Source organism: Pagrus pagrus (genome assembly GCF_965226575.1).
Source record: "Pagrus pagrus genome assembly, chromosome: 19".
NCBI lineage: Eukaryota > Metazoa > Chordata > Actinopteri > Spariformes > Sparidae > Pagrus > Pagrus pagrus.
The window spans coordinates 7,756,807-7,778,855 of NC_140203.1; the positions used below are offsets into that span (position 1 = coordinate 7,756,807).

General features: G+C 42.7%; 1 protein-coding gene across 3 annotated transcripts in view; it reads right to left on the reverse strand.

The window, feature by feature from the left end:
- The window catches only part of arhgap24 (Rho GTPase activating protein 24), a 67,214-nt gene that overhangs the window by 22,387 nt on the left and 22,778 nt on the right, over window positions 1–22,049 (reverse strand). For 2 of the 3 annotated variants that reach the window (XM_084383213.1, XM_084383212.1), the window contains exon 3: window positions 21,028–21,115. In XM_084383213.1, the coding sequence (XP_084239339.1) occupies window positions 21,028–21,115 (88 nt within the window). Of the gene's footprint in view, window positions 1–6,768; window positions 7,237–21,027; window positions 21,116–22,049 lie in introns of those variants that run through there. The other variant, XM_084383215.1, reaches the window with a different exon arrangement.

Genomic DNA, 22,049 nt, shown 5'->3' on the forward strand with positions numbered 1-22,049 from the left:
CGTCCAAAGCCAAAACGGACAAGCATAAATCACAAATGTCATTAATGGAAGCTCAGCCGTTGGTATGAAAACCACAGACATTCTGCTCAACCTATTTATTTCAGCGGTAACTTGCAGTATAACGTGAGATTAACTCTACACTAATTCCAAACATCTCTAAAGTATGCACGGCGACACTTTGAGGTTTGTTAAAAAATACCAAAATCCTTACGAGTGAACCACCGAGACCACTGACAGCTTCAGCGACTACTTACTGCGGGGGATTAATATCCCATTAAAATGTTAGGAGTGTTGAGTTTTGGTGAGGGCTGGCAGCTGTTGTCACTTGAACACTTGCACGCAATGCTGGGAGGCTGAAACATTACATCAGTGATACAAGCAGACTGATACTTCAGAGGAGGCTTCTGGAAAGGTGCAGCACACACAGATCCAAGAGTAAAACCTCGAGGGCTCTCTAAAGTCAACCTGACACTATCTTTTTAATCCGCGTTTAGCCGGGTGTCATCGTCATATTGTCAGAGAATTCAGGTTTCGTGACAACCAGATGCAAAACAGTTAAACACTCTGTCAGGCTGCAATGTGTTTGTCAGCACTGTCACTTCATAAATCTGGGCTAAGTTTCTGCAAACCACTGACAATAAATGTGTATGTTTTATACATGCATGTGAGCTGACTTCGGTGAACGGTGGTGGTGTTACAGCGAGATGGCTACCAAGCGAGAGACCGCTAATCGAGCGGCATGGTCAGTGGCCGTACGCTTCTGAGTTGGCGCTGTAGGTACTCCTCGAGTGTCGCCTCTTGAAGCTCCACTCTAGTGCAGTAATATAAAGAGTGAGAAAAGTCAGAGATAGGGGGTGGTTTACGGTGGTTGCATGGGTGATGCACTGGACTTTTCCTCTGGAGACTGGTGTTTGCATCCAGTTTTTGAGCAAGAATGAAGAGTGATTGGTTTTTAACTAAGTAAATTATGTATTTACGTTACTTGACGTGAGTTACATCACAGTTACATGACTGAACATAGTTATTTTAACCTAACGTTTGATCTTTTCCTGGCCTAACCAATTAAAAAGTTTAAATCTAACAAGTAGTTTCTTTTATCCTAAACCTAACCAGAGCACAAAACCACTGGACGTTTCCGATGAAACTTCAGGACATTTTCCTGTCATTTTCCAGCCGTGTTAGTGCAATGAGAGCCGATATTTTTGATGGTGACAGCAGGACAACTATGCAGGTATTTTTCAAGAGATGAAGGGACAATTTCCTGCAGTGTATTTTGGCAAGGGAACCAGGTAAACCTAAACCTAACCAGACGATAAGTACAACTTTGTCAGAATATAAAATCAAAAATTGGACATAAAGAAATGTAAACTTTCAACATATCTGCAGTTTGCAGGAATGTACGTCGCCAACATTTATTCTGGCGACTGTGTCGTGTATTTTCATCTGTGTACTGTGTGCCTGTGCTCTAACATGCATGTGATGTCAGTGTGAAACATGTAGTCATCTTTACGGTTATGTAAACATATCTCACTATGACTGATCACCAATTCCACATGTGTACATCGTGCACTCATGGCCTTGAGACTGTAAATCTGTGGGACCTGCATACCAGGAATGCATACTCCGTGTGCACTCTGTCATTCACCTAAATCTGCCGCTTTGTTTACACATGTTTGAGTTATTAAAGCGTCCATCTTAATTGTTACGATACAGAAAAGACAAAACATCCAGTAACAATCACGCTGGAAGGAAAAGACGCAGACAAACATCCTGGCACTCGAGGAAGGGAGCGAACCTCCCTTTATCCACGACAGAGAAGGAAAAAAGGAGCGGACTCGACAAAGTATCTGTTGCTTCGCTCACTAATACCTTCTAATATCACCTTTCAGCGCTGATTAGGGCTTCAGGGCAGATGCACACCTGCACTCCCCACAGCCAAAATTGCCAGGTTGAGTCAGCCTGGCCTGTGGGAAAGACCTTTGAACTTTTCAGACAGGGTTACAGAAAGCTGACTTCTGATTTATTGTGGGACTCCTGGAGGCAGAGCAACTTCCCTATCTCGTCTTTCCCCATGAGAACCAAAGAGAAGGATATAGGGAAATCCTGACAACTGAGTCTTAAGAAAAATGCTTCTCATGATTTCCATTCACCTGAAGTAATTTCATTATAAATAAATTCACTCTGTTCATGTGTCATAGAAGCATCAATCATTGTTTTCATTTGCTAGATTGCCTCAGGAGATTAAAAGGCCTGTCAGGAGTGAACATTATTGTGATAGAAAGTACAGATAAATCCGACATTCATCAATCATCATCCAGCACGAGCCTCATAGCCCACTTCATATGTACACTTAGTGACTGATGAGGTGGGACGTGGAATATGAATAACACCATATTTGGTTTAACAGAGTTCTGACACCTTCTTAACCATCAAATTCAAAGACTTTCCAGGCCCAGTTCCCTCAAATTCAAGGATCTAACTCAACATAGTTTAAGATTCAGACCATATTTATGTTTGTTGTTAGATTGCGACCTCTAGTGGCTGTAGTAATTAAAGCAGCTGCAAAGGAGGAAGTATTTGTGTCCAGTGTGAAACCAGAGGTCAGCGGTGAAGTTATGCCACGAACATAAGGTGAAGTAAGTTACTGTGGTAATGTAGTTATGTTTGTAAGAGAAGTTGCAGAAGTAACGTAATGATTTTAACTCAAACCACAATGTTTTCCCAAACCTAACCAAGTTGTTTTGTTGCCTAAACCTAACCAAAAGGCGACTGTACGACGAAAGGTGTCGCTGTTACACTGCAACGCTGCAACGCTCATGATGTTTTGTGAACGGTGATATCAACCTTTTCAGTGGTTTGTGGTTGGTTTGGACAAACAAACACAGGACTTTGACCCAGCAGACCGCTCTTCGGGTCCCGTATGACAGACCAAGAGGCAAGCCCTTTCGATGACTCATGTCTATTTATGTCTTTTTTCAAAAACTCTCAGGCCTTGAGTTTTCCCCCCCATAACATTCAGGAACTTTTAAGGATTTCTTAGAAACCTCGGTTCAAAAATAGCTAATGTGTTCCCAGACTCAAACTCATGCTTGTGTCTGACTGTGCCTGTTATCTTCTGTGTTTCTTTCTGCACACATATCTGTGCGATGCCCAAACTCGGAAGGCACGCACCAATAAAACTTCCTGTTGACTCGCTGCCCAATTATTTGGACAGCCAATGGACAGCGCCCGTGGGCTTCGGCTAGATAAGCGTGTTTTCATTTTGGCCATCGCTGCAGTACTGTCTGCGTTGCCGCTCCACATCCTCGTTGTTTTCTCTGACAAAGCTGGCAAAAGCACTGCCGGCCTGAGAGGGCTGCAGTAACGGGGGGAGTGCAGGCCAGCTGGGTCAAAGAAAGAGATTGGTGGTGATCTAAGTGGAGAGACGGAGAAACGCTGACCATGAGTTTGGCTCTTTGTGTGTTTGAGAGTGCATCGCTGAACTTTGCTGATGTGGTTCAGCCAGCGCTCTATGTTCAAAGCCGTGCTATAAAAAAAGCTTTCATTAACTACAATTTATGGTGCCGCTGCTGAGCTGCCACACATGCACGTAGTGTTTTCTTTTAAATTAGTGTACAGTTGCCGTGTAGTGCTTCACATGAGTTCTTGTTGTATTTTAACCATATAAATCCCTGTAGTGCTGATGCCCTTAGCAGGAAAAGTGTCGTCAGTTGGATTTGGATTTGGATTTGTCACCATATTTGGACGAGAGGGTGGAGCTGGGCAGGATATCCTGATTGGATCTGACTGAGAACCACAAGGACAAAATGAACATCGTGCTGTATTGACGAAGACTTGAAACCAGTGATTGAAACCGTAAACTCATGAGGAAACTTTTCAAGGAGGTAATAAATACATTGAGAAGTAGGGTCATTTTCTCATAAGCTTACATTCAATCAGACTTCTTTTTTAAACCAGTAGTCTACCCCTGTTGGCTATTAGGACAAATGCAGACCTAGAAGCTCCCTCCACGTTTTATAAAGTCGTCTCATTCTTCACACTCTTCTGTTTTTAATTAGCACGACAATGCTAAATCTTCTAGCCAATAAGTGGGCATACCTAACGATATTAATCGTTTAGTTTTCACTTACTACTTGCTCCCCCGACAGGCAAGTAATGAGAGAGACATGTTGAATTCATCCAACAGACTTTACCGTATGAAACAAACCATTTGCTTTGCCAGACAATGAGTGGATGGTTTCATAGACGCTTAGTTGCTGGTTGTTTCAAAAGCTCTGATGTTTGATGTTCTTCTTATATCACATAGTTTTAATGTAGACGAATATTCACATACAGTGTGGAGAGAGTTGGGTAGATTCATGCTGAGAGGCTCAGGCTCCATGAAATGAATATTTATCTGTTATTTCATTCTTTCACCGTCTGTTTTCAACATCTCAAACGCATAAAACACCTCTCTTCTCTTTCCTCCTCCCGTCCATCAGCACTTTGTGAAGTCTAATTTCTGCCTGAACATTCTTCATGTACAGTATTTCTTCTGCCCGATTTCTCTCCCATCTGTTGCTTCAGATTTTTTGCATGAGAACAGCCTCACCGGGATGGATTTACAGGCAGGCTGGGAGCCATGAATTCAGGAGGTGGTTCTGTTATCTGCCTCAAGCAGCCAAGCAAAGTGAAATTCGACCCAGCTATGAGAATGCCTTTTTTTTTTTTTTTTTTTCCTAAGCGTGATTTTTCTTCCTCTGGCGAGATTTTTTTAAAGCCACATATCTAGTACAACCACACCTGGGTGGCGTTTAAACTACATATGTGGTTTAAAAGCTTATGTTATTATACAAGTTATTCAGATGGCTCCGATGGTTAATCTGCAGTTTCACACCATTTCAGGGGTGTTTACACTGAGTGCATGTGTAGGACAACAGCAGTACATTCACAGGTTTTGAGGCTACATAGAAATTGCTAAAATGCGCTAAAGTCTTCCTTTTTCTTATAGTTGAAAATCTTCTTAGTTTATATGTCATGTTTCACAAAAACTGAGCAATTACTCTACTTTTGGGACAATGACAATGCCTTTCCATTCAGCAAATGGTTTGCAGTCACATCCCCCAACTGGTTAATGGCATTTTATACCAACAATGTACCAACAAGCGTCTTTGTCATGTTTAATATCTATATTACGTTTATATGTTGTATATGTATGTTTATATAACATGTGTATAACCTCTTTACTGTGTTTATTTTTTCAGAAAAGTGTTCAAATCTTAAAATTTGCATTCTATTCCTCAATCCTGTATCAAGTCTTTTTGCATGTATCTCTTTGCACGGTCAGATTTTGTTTATTTAGACCTTTAGAAAGAAGAAGAAGGATAAAATGATGCAGAACAACAGTCTGCAGAGTGGAGGCAAGAGGATGATCGAGTGAGACGGGAGGCAAATGTCACTAAAGCGAAGACCTCGCACTAAGTTTATTAAAATTTGAAGGCATATTTCCTCTTCTTGGCGCTCGTTTCATCCATTTTCAGCAGCAAACTGAGCAGAGTGGAGGGCTTGAGCGCTCGACTCTGCCTCTGGGTTGGGTTGCCAGGTACCACGACACACATCCCTCAAGAAACTGAGACACTTGATTTGTATCACTATGGCATTGTGAGATTGATGGATAGTGGCATAAAAAGGTTAACAATAGGGAGACTTCCTGCGTGCTGGCAGGTATGCAGGTCTTGTGGAGTGTTGTTGATGCATTTGGGAAATTGTTGTCGGCTATAAAACCTTTTGTGGCTCCGGGAAGAGCTGCGAGAAATCTGATAAACTGGTTCAAGTGACATTATTACAAGTTTGGCCGTGAAAAACAATCTAGAGGTGTAGACCTCTGCATTCACTGCTCGAGGATAGCGCCTCGAGGCTACATTGGCCACTATTTGCATAAAACACCCATATCTCTGACAGAACTGCTGGTGACGAAGTTGTGAGTAATGTAGGTGCCTGGTTTCAAGAAGAATGTGTTGAATAAATATCTCTGTTTCCAGTCCGGCGTTATGGATGAAATGTTAATTGGTGGCATACTGTTTAATGGCTCTAAACTTTTGGCACATCTTTTATATATGTTGCGTGCAGTTTTTGATAATCTAAGACCAGGAATATGTTCGATATTTTCTGTAGAGAAGTTGTACTAGAGAACAGCACTTCCTTGTGTGTGGCTGTATTGTAAATTTAAATGTATGACATGTTAAGGGTCAGGGAGAGTCTTCAAAAGGCTTCAAGGGATTTGCTATAATGCAAAGCCTCGCTATAAAAAAGACATTACAGCGTATGAAATGAAACGCTCTGCTGGAAATACTGACTCCATTATTCACAGAGCATGTTTGTGTGGATGTTTGCATAGTGGACAAATAAAAGGAAGCTGCAGTGATGTCACCAACAACAGCAGGAAAATCAGGAATGCAAGCATCATAAACTGCTCATGTGAAATCACAGCTGCTGTAAACATCAGCTATGAACTGTAACTTGTAAAACACCCGTCCGCTGCGCTGACATGATGAATGGACGGCGCTCTCTCAATGAGAACGGGAGTACTTTGCAACTTATCTGCAAGTTTGTGTCTTAAGTTTAAGTCAACTAAATCTGTCCGAGAAATCCTTCCAGTCCTTCCTTCCGTCGCTACCGAAACTAAAGACAGCGCAAAGTCTAATAATATCGCTTCCCCGCGTAATGAAACGTGTTCCCAACCAGATGCAAGCATGTTAGTATTCATTACTGTTATGTAAAGAGACAGACCTGGGTTGGAGTTAAGATCCATGGGGTGCAGAGGAAGACGTGCCCCCTTCTCAGCTGGAGGTCGAGGGAGCAAAAGCCACGCTGTCGCTGCTGACCGCCGGCCCCCCGGTGCCACTTCTTCATCTGTTCTCGTTCTGTGCCACAGACGGATTTATCTCCCTCTGTTTCTGCTAAAACACACTCCACTGCTCTCACCGCTATCCTTCCTTCTCTCCCCCTCCTTCCTTCGCTTCTCGCTTTCCTCCACCTCATATAACTCTTTCGCCTAAAACTTCATTCTGGTGAGTCAAAGGCAGGTCAACGTGACACACCAATCAGAAGCACTTAGGAGGAGGTCGGGCTGAGGCGAGTCTGTCTGCCTCTCGGGAAAACCTTTCCTCTACATGTACTTCTGACAAAGGAGCTGAAAGAGCGGAGGAAGCATATCACTAAGAAGTAAGTGTAGGAGAGAGCGACCGAATGAAATCGAGTGAGACAGCGAGCCGAAAGGCAAGACGGTGTGTCTGCTTGTCTCCGAAGGAAGTGAGAGGGGTGGGGTGGGAGCCGGCGGTGGCGATGGAGGGGGAGGGGGTGCCTCGTAAATCAAGCAGCCCTCCCCGAAGTGGGGACCTGTAAATCTGGAGAACGAAGAGTGGGCACTCGGCCAAATGAGTCATCCACAGCGCTCTATAAATACAGCCGTGCGGGGTCGACAAGGCTGCTGCTACTGGTGGCCAAGAAGCCCCGAGACAACGGGGCTTCTCCCTCTCGGAGGAAGGTCTTTAATAGCCTCCTTATCGTTTTTCAATCTCACCCAGACTTAAAGGAGAACCACACATCAGCGGCAACCATTAAACGGCACAGGGCGCCCCTTTGAACCCCCTCGGAGGGTGATTAAGTTTAAGGCTACCTGATGGAACGGCTTGTGGAGGAGATATCCAAATATTTACCCAGACAGAAATCGGTTTACATACCATCGGTCTGGACGTTCAATTCAAGTGTTCATTAGACAAACATACTGTAACAGTACAGGAGAAACTTCACCGGAGGCCCTGGCTGAGACCAACCTGATACATGTGGGAGCAGAGGTCGTGGACGGGGGTTACAGCGAGAGGCTGATGGAGGAGATTGCTATGTGACATGTCAAATACCGATCCCCTCAATAGGGCTGTTATGTAAGCATGTGGGCTTCCTGTCCTGTCCCTCTCTTTGGCCCGAGACTTGCAGGCCTCAGTGCGTTTCCTCCAGAGGGTCTCGCTGCTGCTCGCACGCAGGAAGACACAAGAAAGGAAGTAGAAGGCGCTGAATTCTCTCACAAGAGCATCTAGCATACGCAAAAGGTTAGCAGCTTATTGTTTGGATGTGCTGAATTCCCCCGGATACCTGCTTTTTGTCAGTTCTTGAATCAGTCTGTGTCCGAGATGTGTTGAGATGTGAGGAATGTACGCATGGATCACATACATGTGTGTGAAATGACAAAGTTGTGTTTTGTCGTTCCATTTGCCGTCCTTCACAGCCCAGCTACAAAACCATTTACCACCACGAGCTGCTAGTTCATCATCTTCTCACGATGTGACAGCCTCGTTCGGAGCCAGCGGAGGATGCGCCAATAAGTGAAGCACCTCGCCTGTACAATATGCGAAGTGTAGCAGGCAACAGTGCACGTCCACTCATCCTACGCGTTATCCTCTCGTGTTGTTATTGCAGCTGCCTTTTCCCATTTAGCGGTTGATCAATCATGGCTTTATGAAAAATGGGCTTCATCAGTCACTGTGCGGTTTGAGCCATTATGTGAGCTCCCACAGGCTCTGGTCCCATCACTAAAATACTTAAACAGCATATTGTGTTGTAACAGAGAAACATAAGAGGACTGTAACCACCGATCAGACCGCTGTTGAAAGACGATGACAACATCTAAAAGCATCAATCATATTCATGTGCTGTGACAAAGTTGTAACCTCCCACTGATGAAACAAACTGTTTTGGAAAACATACACAGGCTGCATCTTGTTTTGAAAGAGTATTTCTTAATTCACCCAACTATCGCCGAGTAAACACTCTCCAGACCTTCTGCCTTAATGAGCCGTGTGTGTAAATCCCACACAGAAGGGAGGCATCCTTCTCATAGAGTCCAGTGCCCCCTTTAACAAACATGATCATCATACGAATCTCTGAGTGCGCAATGACTGAACAGCCTGCTGCTGCAGCTCGGAGAGCCCAGACTCCCACAACACCTCCTGCAAGATACCTCAGGAAACCTGGTCAGTGACCTTTACCTAATCCACAAAGCCACATGTAGTCAGGCTTAGCAAACTCCGAACCTTTCAACAATCTGAGAGAGAGCACAGAGATGTTGCCTCTGCGTTGAGAACCAGTAGGAGTCTGCATTGTTACTTAAATCCATTTGACAGTCAGCCAGCGTTTCCTTTCCAGCACCTTGTCACAGAATTTCTGAGGAGGGAGTTTGGGTTGTCTGCAATCTGGCTGAGCACAAAATCCCCAAAATGTCCCACTTCCAACATCTGCCAATACAGAACAATGGAGATGCTCCTAACTTCTATGTAACGCTGAAGAGTCTTTTCAATCACCGCAACATTATCCAGACAGGGTTTATCCATGCCCACTGCCAGGACACTGATAAGTTCTCTAACGATCTCAGCAACCCTCTGCCAAGGACATTCTCTCTCAGACTCCAAAATTTCCCTCCCTTTTCCTCCAGAATAAAGGATGTGTCCGCTGGGTTTTCTTTCTCAAACTGCCTCAAATGTCAGCATTTCCATGCTTCTGCAAAGAAACACTAAGCAACCTCCTGCCTCCGCCTCCTGGCTCACTGAATGATTTTTCCAGGGCTCGATAAGGAATGTGTAAAAATCATTCTCCATCGTCTTTATTATCTGCCATAAGCTTCCTTTTAAACAACTCGGCAGCCTTGCTAGCCTGCATATAACTTTAAAGTAAGGAGTACCAGCTCCTAATATAGACTGATAGCACCGGTCTTCGCTGGTATCGACCAGCAGGACTTTGACCTTCCACAGCCAACTAGATTTTTCTCCAATTACCCACTTCCATGGCAGAAGTATTTGAACAGGAAGGATGGTGATAGACAATTCGGCTGACATGCAGCCCTGCCTGTATTTGTTCAAGCTGATTTGTTAATTTGGTTTCAGTAATAAGGGTGAAGGGTGGATTTGTTTAGAAGCTGCAGGCCACGATTCACTGGTTGAAAGAAAAACTTTGACCCGCTTGTGGTTTTTTTATGGAAAAGCCAGCAAATTCGATATAATAGTATTCATCCTCTGGGGACTATGAATCTCTGTGCTAAATTACATGAAAATTGATCCGATAGTTGTCAAGACATTTCATTAAAAGACAAAATTGTCAACCTCATTGTGGCGCTAAATGAAAAGTAAGGTGGTCACCAAAGCAATCAGGATTCAGCCTCTGGGGATCATCAATGTCAGCATTTCTTATAAAATACTAATTCCTTTAAATATCTCTGCGGAAAGTTTATGATGAGAGTCTCTTTCATATCGGGCTGTAAATTCATCTGAATTTCAGAGTGAACCGTCACAATCTCACACACAAACATCCTCGCCTGAGATCCTCCCTGGGGAAACTGACACTAACGAAGCCAGCGGGTGGCTGTTTTCATGTTAAATGTTGCATCAGGGGAGGAAAATCTTCAGTTATTGACTTAAAGCACATAAAACTGGCTTGTGTCATGACCCAATTCAATGTGAAAAATGTCTGCGTCGCATTAGAGGATCAAGGAGAAATGAAAAGTACCAGTGCCTACGAAAAACAACAATAAAAAGCTACACACATTATAGGCAAACGTTCTCTCACTTCATGCTGCAGTACATGGAAATCCACTCTATGCGTGCGTCCGAGGCGGCCTTCATCCCCTTTTGTAAAGCCGAGTGCTCGGGCTCATAAATCCGTATATCAAGAGAACAACAACAAGGGATGTGAATCTCAGAAGCTCCATATGAGAAATGTCAGCAGCAGCAGATTGCCAGGCCACAACTCCTGCAGGAGGCCACACGCCGCTGCGTCACAGAGAGCGGGTTATTGACTGTACGAGCACACTGGAAAAACACGTGTGTGCGTAAACATGCTGCGCCCACACATACGCCGCGGAAGAGAAGGAAGGAAGAGAAGTTCAGTTTGTGACCTTTTCTGAAAATGTCATATCACAAAGTGAATCCTTGAGAGAGAGAGAGAGCAGACACTGGCTGCCTCCCACAGGCTCTGACCAGACGCACAAATTAAGACGGTCGACGCTTTTTATATGCAAAGCAGAATCTTGTCACTCATGCTTCTCCGGGCTTCCTCATTTTTAATATCCGCGGCATCAATTTCGCTGCTTTCCCTCTTGATGCTGGCGCTCTATTCCCCCTGGATTTATGACGCATTAGAAGCTGCGTGGGCACTATACATCCAGCCGCTAATGAAAACAATACATCAGAACGTATAGTTGGAACAGAGAGCTGCTTGTTTTTCCTGTCTGTCAGATTGATTTGATCAAACTTGTGTGTGGACTATGTTTTAGCTGTGACAGAAGTGGGTGTAGGAGGTGGTGTATGTGTGTGTGTGTTGCTGGGTGGAGAAGCAATTTCATGTCATGGAGCTTTTTTAATTTATTAGAGCTGGGTGGGGCTCTCTCTTCCTGGGCTCCTTGGAATTGTAAAATGTTATATATTTTATCTTAATCGTGATATTTCTCTATATAATTTCATTTCCTTTTTTCTTTATAAGATTTTATTTGAGGATTATAACTACATCATCCTTCTTTATCTCTTGAAACATGATGATTATCTTGTATTTTGCGTGTACTGTCACACCTTTACCTTTCAAAATTCGCTTTGTGTGAACTATTTCTTTGACGATGTTTAATTTGTTTTTCGCGGCCCATTCCCCAGAATAACAGTCGCTGGTGTACATTTCTGTAAACCACGGATATGTTGCAACTTCATGTTTCTTTAGGTTTCATTTTCTATTTTATCCAGACACAATGCTGCGCTTAGGATCTGGTTAGGTTTAGACACAAAAAACACTTGGTTAGGGTTAGGAAAAGATTACGTTTTGACTTAAAATACCTGTTTTTGTAACGACAAAACACGGCTGGAGAAACTACAAAACTACATAGGGCACCCTTGCACCCAAAAATAACAACAGTGCACTGAAACAATAAACTGCACTGGGAATACAATACTTTTAAATTAATCCAAGCATCCTTTTCAGCATTATAATCTCTAAAAAAAAGTTTTCACAATGGCGCATATAGGACATACGCCGCCAACAGGCTCTAAAAGGAAGTCAAAGATATGAAATGTCCTGATTTTGCGTGCAAACCGGTTGCTTCTCTCCGAAGCATACCTTGAAATAGACCTGCAGAAGAAGCTGTGAGCCTGTTAAAGGATTAAAATAGTCTGCGGTCTTCCAGGCACTCCATAAACACTCTCATGATATGTGCATGGTCGAGCTACGGTTAACGGATCGTGGTAGTTCAGCCAACCCTCTGAAATAAACATGATTACAGTAAGCTGCACCATACACACATACAGCCAGTGCCAGCATCAGTTACAAGTTATCCATGACTAATGTGACATAGAGGCCTATTTGAAAACCAGCTCCATACATCCTGACACTGAAATGACAGCACCGCAGATTAATATGTTTCCTTAATGACTCTACTGGGGCTTCTTTAACCTTAAACACCTCGATGCTTAGAGGGCAGTATTCTCAGCTGGCCGTATTTACTACCATCCACGAACAAGTGGGATAATTGTTTGGGTTATTAACCCTTCCCCCCCCGCTGGCTTATTTAATTAATTCAGCCATCCATCACTCCATCATCAACTTCAGCTGCTTATAGTCAGCATGCTGGCTTATGGCTTCCTCACATAAACGGTCCGTGGTCTTATAATTACACGTCTGTCTCCACTGTCCAATAGAAATCACTCAGTCATTACTGTTTAATAAGTCTAACTATACAGAATTTAGGTAGGAATAACATGTTATCCTGATAAAGCACATTCCTGGACTGATCGTGCAACAGTTCGTATTCAGTTTTCTTATTAACCAGATTTACTCCCTCCCTGCCTCGCCTGCCTGCTCACGTTTACACTGTGATTATCATAATTCAATCACAGAAGTCACTTTGTGATAATGAGACGTTCACCTCAGTGACGTGCGACACTCATAAGTCACTGCAGAGGTCACCGAGGTGGCTACCTGTGCCCACCCATCAGCCGCACGTGTCAAACAAACGGTCACAGGATCGCAGAGGAGCATTAATAACAGACGCTCTAAATCAAAAAAGGAAGCGATAAAAATTTACACGTGAAACTCATTAAATTTTATTACTGACGAGACCACGCTCTGAAGAACTCAATAAACCAAACGAAGCATGTACTGTAGAAGAAGTTGAGGTAAATCTGACGAGACAATCTTCAACGACCCTCTTTTTTCCTGAGCTCTCAGCTGCATCTCACGGTCTTCATCAGCGGATAAAGTTTGCTCAGTCACCCCTAAGTAAATGTTTACGAGTGCTCAGTAAAAAACTTACAATATGACATACAATACAAGCAATTAAAATGCTGCTATTATGCTCCACAGAGTGTTAACTTGATAATTCACTCGTAATAGGGTTGAGTGTGTACTTGGCTGAAACTAATATCCAGTACAGATAATGTACTTTATATGAGCAGAGCATAAGTTGTTTCTGAAGAAGTAATAATACAATAAAATAAATAAATCAGGCTTAAATGAGCAACTCCAGAGTCAAGCCCCGCTCACTCCGAGTACAGATGTGGATACAGCAGTGGTGGAAGGAGTACTGAAAATATGTACTCAAGTACGAGTACAGTTACATTACTGAAACATTGCTTATTTACGTGAGTAAAACTACTGGTTTTAAAATAATACTCAAGTAAAATCATAAAGTATTCTTCTCAAATGCCACTCAGAGTATTACTTACTTACTTTTTAACCGTTGACATTCATAAATTATGGTTTTTAAAGTAACCAAGTAGATTACATGGTGTAATACGTACTTAAATTCAACCCTGAACCCTGTAATTAGTTACTTCCACACCATTAATACTTCAGCAAATTTTGTTGCTCCATCAAACCCTTCACATTAGGCAGTTCTCCTAGTCATTACTGTCTGCCAGCCAGCCTCAGCTCCTGTATATGGACATTTATTCACATTAACTCGAAGCACAAATGAATTAAGACTGAATTGTACAAGATGAGTTCATCGCTTCCTTTATTTCTTTAGATTTCCCTGTTTAACTGAAGCTTATTTATTTGCAAAAATGCTAAAAAAAGAAATGATTATCATAGTCAGGACTGGATTAGAGGATTTTCCACCGAGCTGTAACTACATAAAAATCCACATGAGGGCACTATCATCTTTATTTAGACTGAGGCTCTCAGGCTCCCCTCCACCCTGACTTCACTACAGCACAATGTCGACTCACATTCAAAATGAGGAAATGCCTGCACATTACTTTATTCAATAATCTGAAGCCGAACATAATCTTTGATATTGCACAGGAAGCTCCTCTTCTCTACAGGTATGTATCATATAGACTCAGGCTTTGCTCTGTAAACACTGTTAATGCCCCAGGCTGTCCACCTGCTCGCGGCAACATGATCCCCAGGTCCTCTCATGAATGAAGGGACGGTGACCTCTGGGGATTAGTTGGGAAATATTCCCATAATTCAGCAGCGGTGACTTGATGTGACCTGAGCAGCTACTTTAACCAGGCTGCCAAGAGAAACTGACAGGAAAACAGAGAGAGAGAGACTTTAAGTCTGAGCCCGGGGGCAAAGAGAGAGAGAGAGAGGGTGACATACTGAACTCAGCCCTGTGTTTATTAGAGCTCGGGGAAAGAGGAGCGCACTGTTTCTCCATCAAAAACACAGCGGGGAGTGTTTCCTGTGTTGATTCTTGTTTTATAGGAACTGGATGATTAATCACAGTTGTACCACAGGGAGTGACATTTAGCTACAGGTATGAATGCAGCTTTGACAGGTGAAAAACAGATGAGTCTGTGCCATTTTGTTTCAGGTCATAATTTGCTGAAGGCGCTCGCTGTGGTGAAGTCTTAAAAACCGAGATCCCCGGCGCTCAGAGCTATGCTACACCACACGGCTGTCTTCAGATCGCACCTGACATTCTTGGGAGGATTCAACGACATCAGATAAAACTGCACGCTAATCCTGAGCGGCAGGATGTTCTGATATGTATTCCAGATATATGGACTGAGAGGAATCCAGTTTTTATTCTGTCAGTGCTTCCTGTGCGCTGGAGATACTCTTAAAAAGCCACTTTTTCTGTGATCAGCTGAAAGTACGAGTTTTTGGAAGAGTTTGCATCAAATATGGCAATACAGAAAATGTCAAACCTTAGACAGATGTTTCACGTTTCACATTATGTGCTCATTTCACATCTGGAGGTGGAGAGGGTGGTGGTGCTATTACAAGCCAACACCGCTGCCAAACAGTTGACCGCAGTTCGAGTTACACCACTTGCCACTCCAGCTGGTTTTGTGGTGACAAAACCAGGTGTTTTTTAAAGGACATTTCCAGCCATTTTTGTGGAGACAAACTGGGTGTTTTTTGAGGAGACCTGGGAAGATTTCCAGCTGTTTTCTGTGGCGACCAAACCAGCTGTTTTGTAAAGGACACCTGGGGATCTTTCCGGTTGTTTTTGTGGTTGACAAAACCGACTATTTTTCACAGGAAGTCGGTCCATCTCCAGCCGTGATTGTCGTGACCAAAACAGGTATTTTAAGCCAAATCATGATATTTTCCTCAACCCCTTACCAAGTGGTATCAGAGCATAAGCATAGTCTTTGCAACACAAAGAAACTATCTGTGGTTTTGCATGAGCGTGCTTGGCTATCATTCATTCTGGCAATTAAGCTGAATACACAAGCCAGTAACGGAAATTATGAAAACAGTACTCATGTTTGTTGTCATTCCTGTTGCCTTCAGCTCAGGCCCATGTGTGCTTGCACATGTTGTAACATGTCATAGTGATGGTAGACAACGTCACTCGTGCTTTGAGTCTCGGTTTGGGGCGAGCAAAAAACAAAAGCCCCATTGTGTCTGTACCTGTGTGTGTCTCTGTCAGACATAACCCGGATTCCAGTCTAAATATTTCTAGCAGTGTGGTGAATCTGCCTCGGTAACTCTTTCTGTAGGATTAATGCACATCATCCAGATGTGAATGTGCACAGTGTAAGAGACAAAGACAAGAGCGATGAAAAACAACAAGAGAGAGGAACAGAAAAAGCATCCAAGTGTGCACAGGTGAATAACAAACTTGCAGAGATGTTCTTTCAGCTGTTTTGCACAAGTTAAAGTTTCCAGAAAAGCTAAAAATACAGAGTTATTTGTTTATCTCAGAGTCTCCTCCCTGTACAGATGTCCTGATGCCGCTAGTCAAGCCCCTGGCAGTCACCCGCTCGCCGACTCGTGTTCGAACCTCACCACAACTCTCAAAAAGACAACGGACATCTCTGTACAACTCTGCCCCCCCCCCCACCACCATCACTTCCCGCCTGTGCGTCTGCCAGCGACTGTCCATGTGTTGTGTTCAAACTGCAGAGCCCCATTTAGCCCAGTGGAATATATGTGTTGTGTTTTCCTTTCATTTTCTCTCTCCCGCTTCTCTTAGACCTCTTTCTTTGCTGCCTCACAACAAGCCATGTTCTTGTTTTCCATCCGTTTTCAGGGCGTAGTGGATGTTGCAGAGCGAGGAATGAGGAAAACAGATCGGTAGTATTAGTGGCACTCGGTGAAACTCTCCTCTGAGCCCTGATGGGGTTCAACAACCCACGAGGACCTCGTAGTGAACATGCGGGGAGTCATATTATAATTTACGTTTTGGTCTGCGTGAGTAATTTCACGGCATCTGCGACAGTCATAACAAACTCCTTTGATAGTTTGAAGAAGTTTACTATCGACATTGTGGCCAGTGGAGTGAAGCATGAGCCCATGTGAGTAACCCAGGTGAATCCTGGGTCACTGGGTCAGTGGACGTGACCTTCAAGCATTTTATACTGAAACTACGCAATAATACAACGAGCAGAAGCCGACTGGAATAATGTGACAATTGTGAAAATGTGCGTATTTTCTATATACAGAGAGTTACTTGAGAACATCAATACCCCAGCTTAGCTTAGCTTAGCTAGCATAAAGGCTAGAGACAATTTAACATCCACAAACCAAACTTGCTGTTTTTAGACTTGGGTTTTTGTAGAGATGAAATAATGAGGATAATATGTAAATGTTTATATACATAAGTGCAGTATTTTGTTATTTTTGGCTAGCTGTGTCCAGTCTTTATAGGCTGCCAAGCTAACCTGCTGTCTAGCCTAGTCTTCAGACATGAGAGTCGTCTCTATCTAACTCTAAGTAAGAGAGCAAAGAAGTGTTGTTTTTCTTTCCACAAAATGTCAAACTATTTCTTTGAAGTGATACCAACTTACTTTTGAAAGAAGAAATAACAAACAGTTGAATTTGTATGCAATAAGTTGCTGTCAGCTACATAGCGGAGCAGCCTAAAGTGGCTAAAGTTAGCTTACGTTAGCAAACCTTAGCTAGATATCCCTGTATTACTGCCATTACTGAGTCAGATTGATGACTTTTTGACTCCTCTCTAATTGTGCTACTGTTATAATATACTTTAGCATTAGGAACTTATTGTAGAGACCTTGTGTATGTCCTTTGGTAATAGTCGACTAAAAACAAATAACGTTGTTTTGCTCAGCCTACCCTTTAAAGAACTCCACATCATGACTGTCTGTGTACATTCTGGGAATGTTACCGCTGCTTTACACAAAGGAGGGTGTTCTCAGACATTTTCTGGCTGTGTACCCTTATCTCATAATTGTAACTTGTGGCCTCGGTGGTTTGGTGCTTTCCAGCCTAACAATCGCACAAAACTCGCCAAAATGAATTAAAAAAACAAACGAGCATACAAAAAAACACCCATAACTTATCTCTATGAAATACATTCACATACAAAACACATTCATGAACAGTAACATCAGTATTGTGGTTTAATCGAAATGCTTTCAATGACATAATAATACAGAAGTGGTCACAGGTGTCCTGACCACAACCGCAAAATGTTTTTCCATTTCTGCCATCTGCCTTAATATGAAGACAAAAAAAGGGACAGCTCAAATAACAAAAATAATAGGTTTGATCTAACTTAGTAAACTGCAGCACACTTTGATAGTCGTCTAAAGTCCAGTGGCCTGTTTTCCTTGAATGAAAAGACATCACCTTGTCGACTATAAGAAGGTAAATACAACACTATTAGAGCATAGTCCAAGTTTTTCACCCCAAACTTAAGTTACTTTTTTCCTAAATAAAAAAAAAATCTTATTACAATGTACAGGCCAGGTTTTTAAAGCATTTCATAAAAAAAAAAAAAAGAAAGAATAAACAACACGTGCCAACTGGATAAGGACAAAATGGTGGAAATGTTACATATATAAGCCTCATCAGTCACTGATGACCTTTGTTTCACAAAACAAAGATATGAAGGTGAAGTCATTAATTATTATGGCATCCCACTGGTAACCGCCCCTGAATCTTGAACTTGAACGCACCACAAACATTTCAGGATACAACCTAGTAAGAAAACATTCGTCCTCATTTGTTCCCTAATATATTATCATACCTCTCGTATTACTAATCTATTAGGGACATTATAAGAATAAACTGCCTAGCCTGTCTTTCGTTTTTCACACTGTTACTCGCTATGTAATCACACTCTTCAAAGTATTTGTGGTTATTCTGACTTTTTTCCGAATGCTTTTTGTACTTCAATCACTTTTCCCTGCATTAAATAATATACTGAAGCTATCGTGAACATCGCATATAGCTGGGTAGCTAGGTACAGTATAGCTGATAGCAATATGTGAAATTTGATTGACAGTAACTGTATTAAATACAACTACTGTACATTATTCCTTTGTTCTTGCAGTCATACAGTACGAAAACAATGATATGAGCAACATAACGAGGTTGACACGGCACCCTGATGGAAATTCGACCACATTCATCATCACAAGTGCCACAAAAGACACAACAAGCCTCCATATCCAACACAGATAGACATCAGAGAGATAGATAGACGTCCTTAAAGGTAAGTGAGGTGGAATATGGCAGCCATGAACAGCACCTGGTACATTATGGAAATTATGACTGCCACTGCAGGTAGAGAAAATGTAGTCGCTAGATTTAAACTTTCCTCTGCCCTCCTTCAAAAACAATCTAATCCCACGAGGGGAAAAAAAGTTTGTCGTGGTGTGACTGGAAAATGGAAATCTGTCAGAACGCCACATACCACATAACACATAACACAAACTGTTATGTAACATTATGTCTTAACAATAACGTCGTATTTCACTGAGTGCGACAGCATATTCTGTAACACCTGGAGAAGGGGGAACTGAAAACTGAGGCGTCACATTGAGTCAGTGAAGCGTGTGACAGATTTCTTACTTTTACATCTTACTACAACATATAACTACATTGAAAATAGACTGATGCTATCTAGAAACGTTCTTCCAGAGAAAAGTTGACTGAAATGTGTGTCAACATTGATGCTATCTGTCCTATATGTCTCCAATCGTCTGCAACTTTAAACTGTTTGCTCTGTAAGTAATGTTGGGCGTGGGCCAGCCAGCTCTGTGCCTGGATAACACTTCTGCCAACAGCATTCAAATGCCACGCTATAAAAAAATACAAATAAGGTTATTGTGGGTAATCTTCATCTGCAGTGCATGGAAATAAAAAAAGAGAAGCGAAAATACAAAGTTATGTTTTTAAGAAACTTCCCCTTTCCTCTTAATACCAGGCAAATGAGGTTTGTTTGGGTACAAACAGCTGTATAGCCAGAAATTCAAAAGCATAACTGAGTATTTGAGCATGTTAAAGATCGAGAACTCAAAGCAGTCAGTCTGTCCTGTCAGCTATGTGTCTGTCTCATTATATTTGAGCACGACTCACAAATTCACACCTGATTACTCCACTGTAGATCTGGATAATTAGACACCCAGGAAGTCGAACTTTGTCGGCCTCACGCGCCGCTGAGCAGCATTCGTAGGAATGAACGGGCTCTGCCTCCAATCCGGATTTCCAGATTAGATCCATGAACTGAAAGTGCGTGAAATGATCTCTGCAGGGAACTGTTTCCCCGCTCATCCGATGTGGAAACTATTAGATAAACAGCCAGGTCATTAGCATCTAAAAAACAAAAACACCATCTTTCAAGTGAACCTGAACTTTTAATCCGTCGATTCCAGCCAACTGCTTAAATCACTCACTTAATTTTGCCTCTGTGTAGGCGGTCTTTAATTGACCTTTTACTGACAAATGTTGCGATGAACTTGCACCATTATCTGCGCGGTCACATTGTTTTTTGAGTTTGTGTCCGACGGGAGCCACAAATCAAGTGAAAAAACACGTTGTGAGAGAAACTGTCGTGGATGCACACCAGGGAGAAGATAAAGATAAATAAAATACAAGTGGTTGCTGCACACATCCTGTGTTTTCTACAGGGGCTTTACTGTTATTGGATCAGCCGGTGCTACTGTATCTTTTACCAGCTGTCTCTGTTTCCCCCGTGTGCATGTGTGTTTTAAACATCTATTCCATAGACTCGCATTCCTGGCGTCGCTCCGCCTGGGAAAATACCCCTCTATTCCTTTGTGTTGCACTCGAACGTGTTTCCATACAGTCTTCTGGCGTCTGCGCACGTGTTCGTCTTTGGGGTTTTATGTGTCGGAGCACTGTATGTGTGTGTGGTCGGTGGTTTAAGGCCGCTCTTCTGAAATCCGAAACCAAAGGAAAAGTTTGACATTTTAGGAAACCCGGTCATTCGCCTTGTTGCGGAGAGTCACGGGGAGATGATTGACACCGCGCTCTTTAAAAAGAAATTCTGAGGTTTTTGTTACGACGGTTTCAATTTAACCTCTAGTAGTCAATCTGTCAGCGTGAGCAAAAGGGTTTACAATCAGAAACAACACAAAATGCTCCTCATAGTTGCAAAAAACCAAAGGAAACAAATGGTCATCGCGTGTAAAAAGTAAGAAAATGGCAAGATTCCTCCCTCAGTGATTTGCAGCAGACAGGACTGACCAAAACCTCATGTTTCTGTCCCTGCTCGTGCTCCAGTCTACGCTATCATCACGTCATTCCTCGGTAAACATAAGAAGTCCTTCAGTTGTTTTGATCTTATCCTACCTGGAATGACCTCAAAGAGAAATTTCCCTCCATCATCCCCGCTGGTTGGATGCTCTGAAACTTTGTTTCCAGGTAAGAGAATGGTTCCCTGTGGAGAGACAAAGACAAACTTATCAGAGGCAACATCCCAAACAGAGTAAAGACAGACATCAATCATTTCAGCAGTTCTCTTGCAACAGCAGCTCGCCTGAGCTCAGCAGAACAAAAGCTCTCGCACATTATCGCAGGACAAATACGTTGTCATGTGTATCAGCATCTCTGCCGGCCGAGAAAAGGTGGCGTACGGGTCTCCGCGGACAGGCGCGGATGATGGAGCTGAGCTGTTATAAAATGTGGCACAGTAGCAGCATTACAGAGGATCACCATCACTCTGTCTACAATGATACATCATCTGTGTGACACCAAAGGCCGGAGAAAACAGGGGCATCAGCATCAGCTTTTTCCAGAGTCACCCTCTCCTCAACCTTTCTGGCTGTGAGAAAAGGTTATGGGGAAGATCTGTGCAGTGAGAGACTGACACATAGTCATCATGACAATCAATACAGAGATATACATTGAAATTAGCATGCTAACAAGCTCCCCAGAGCTCCTGTGTTAGCAGTGTAAACACCACTACTCCCCCTGTACTCCGAGCTCCCCGGCTGGACTGCTAGCTGCACGGCTAACTGAGCTAACCAGCTAATGGTAGCTACAGTTAGCAGCAGCAGTTAGTGGTTATTCTGGTGACAGGACTCCAATTCTTGCACATTTAAGTAAAATTAGGAAAGCTGGACTTTTACTTGAGAGAGTAAAAGTATGTTTACACTGTGTTATTGCTGTTTTTTAGAAGCACAGTTAATCATTAACACAGTGAACAGAAAATTAAGCAATAATGAGTTAACTGTTTTAAGCGCAAACACCAAAAAACAACCCATTACAAGTGTTGGAATGTGAGTATTTGCTTGTTTTCTGAGAAACTATGTATTTTAAATTGGTTACACCGCACAATCAGCAGTTTGGCGCCCTTTGTAAGTAGATGACCA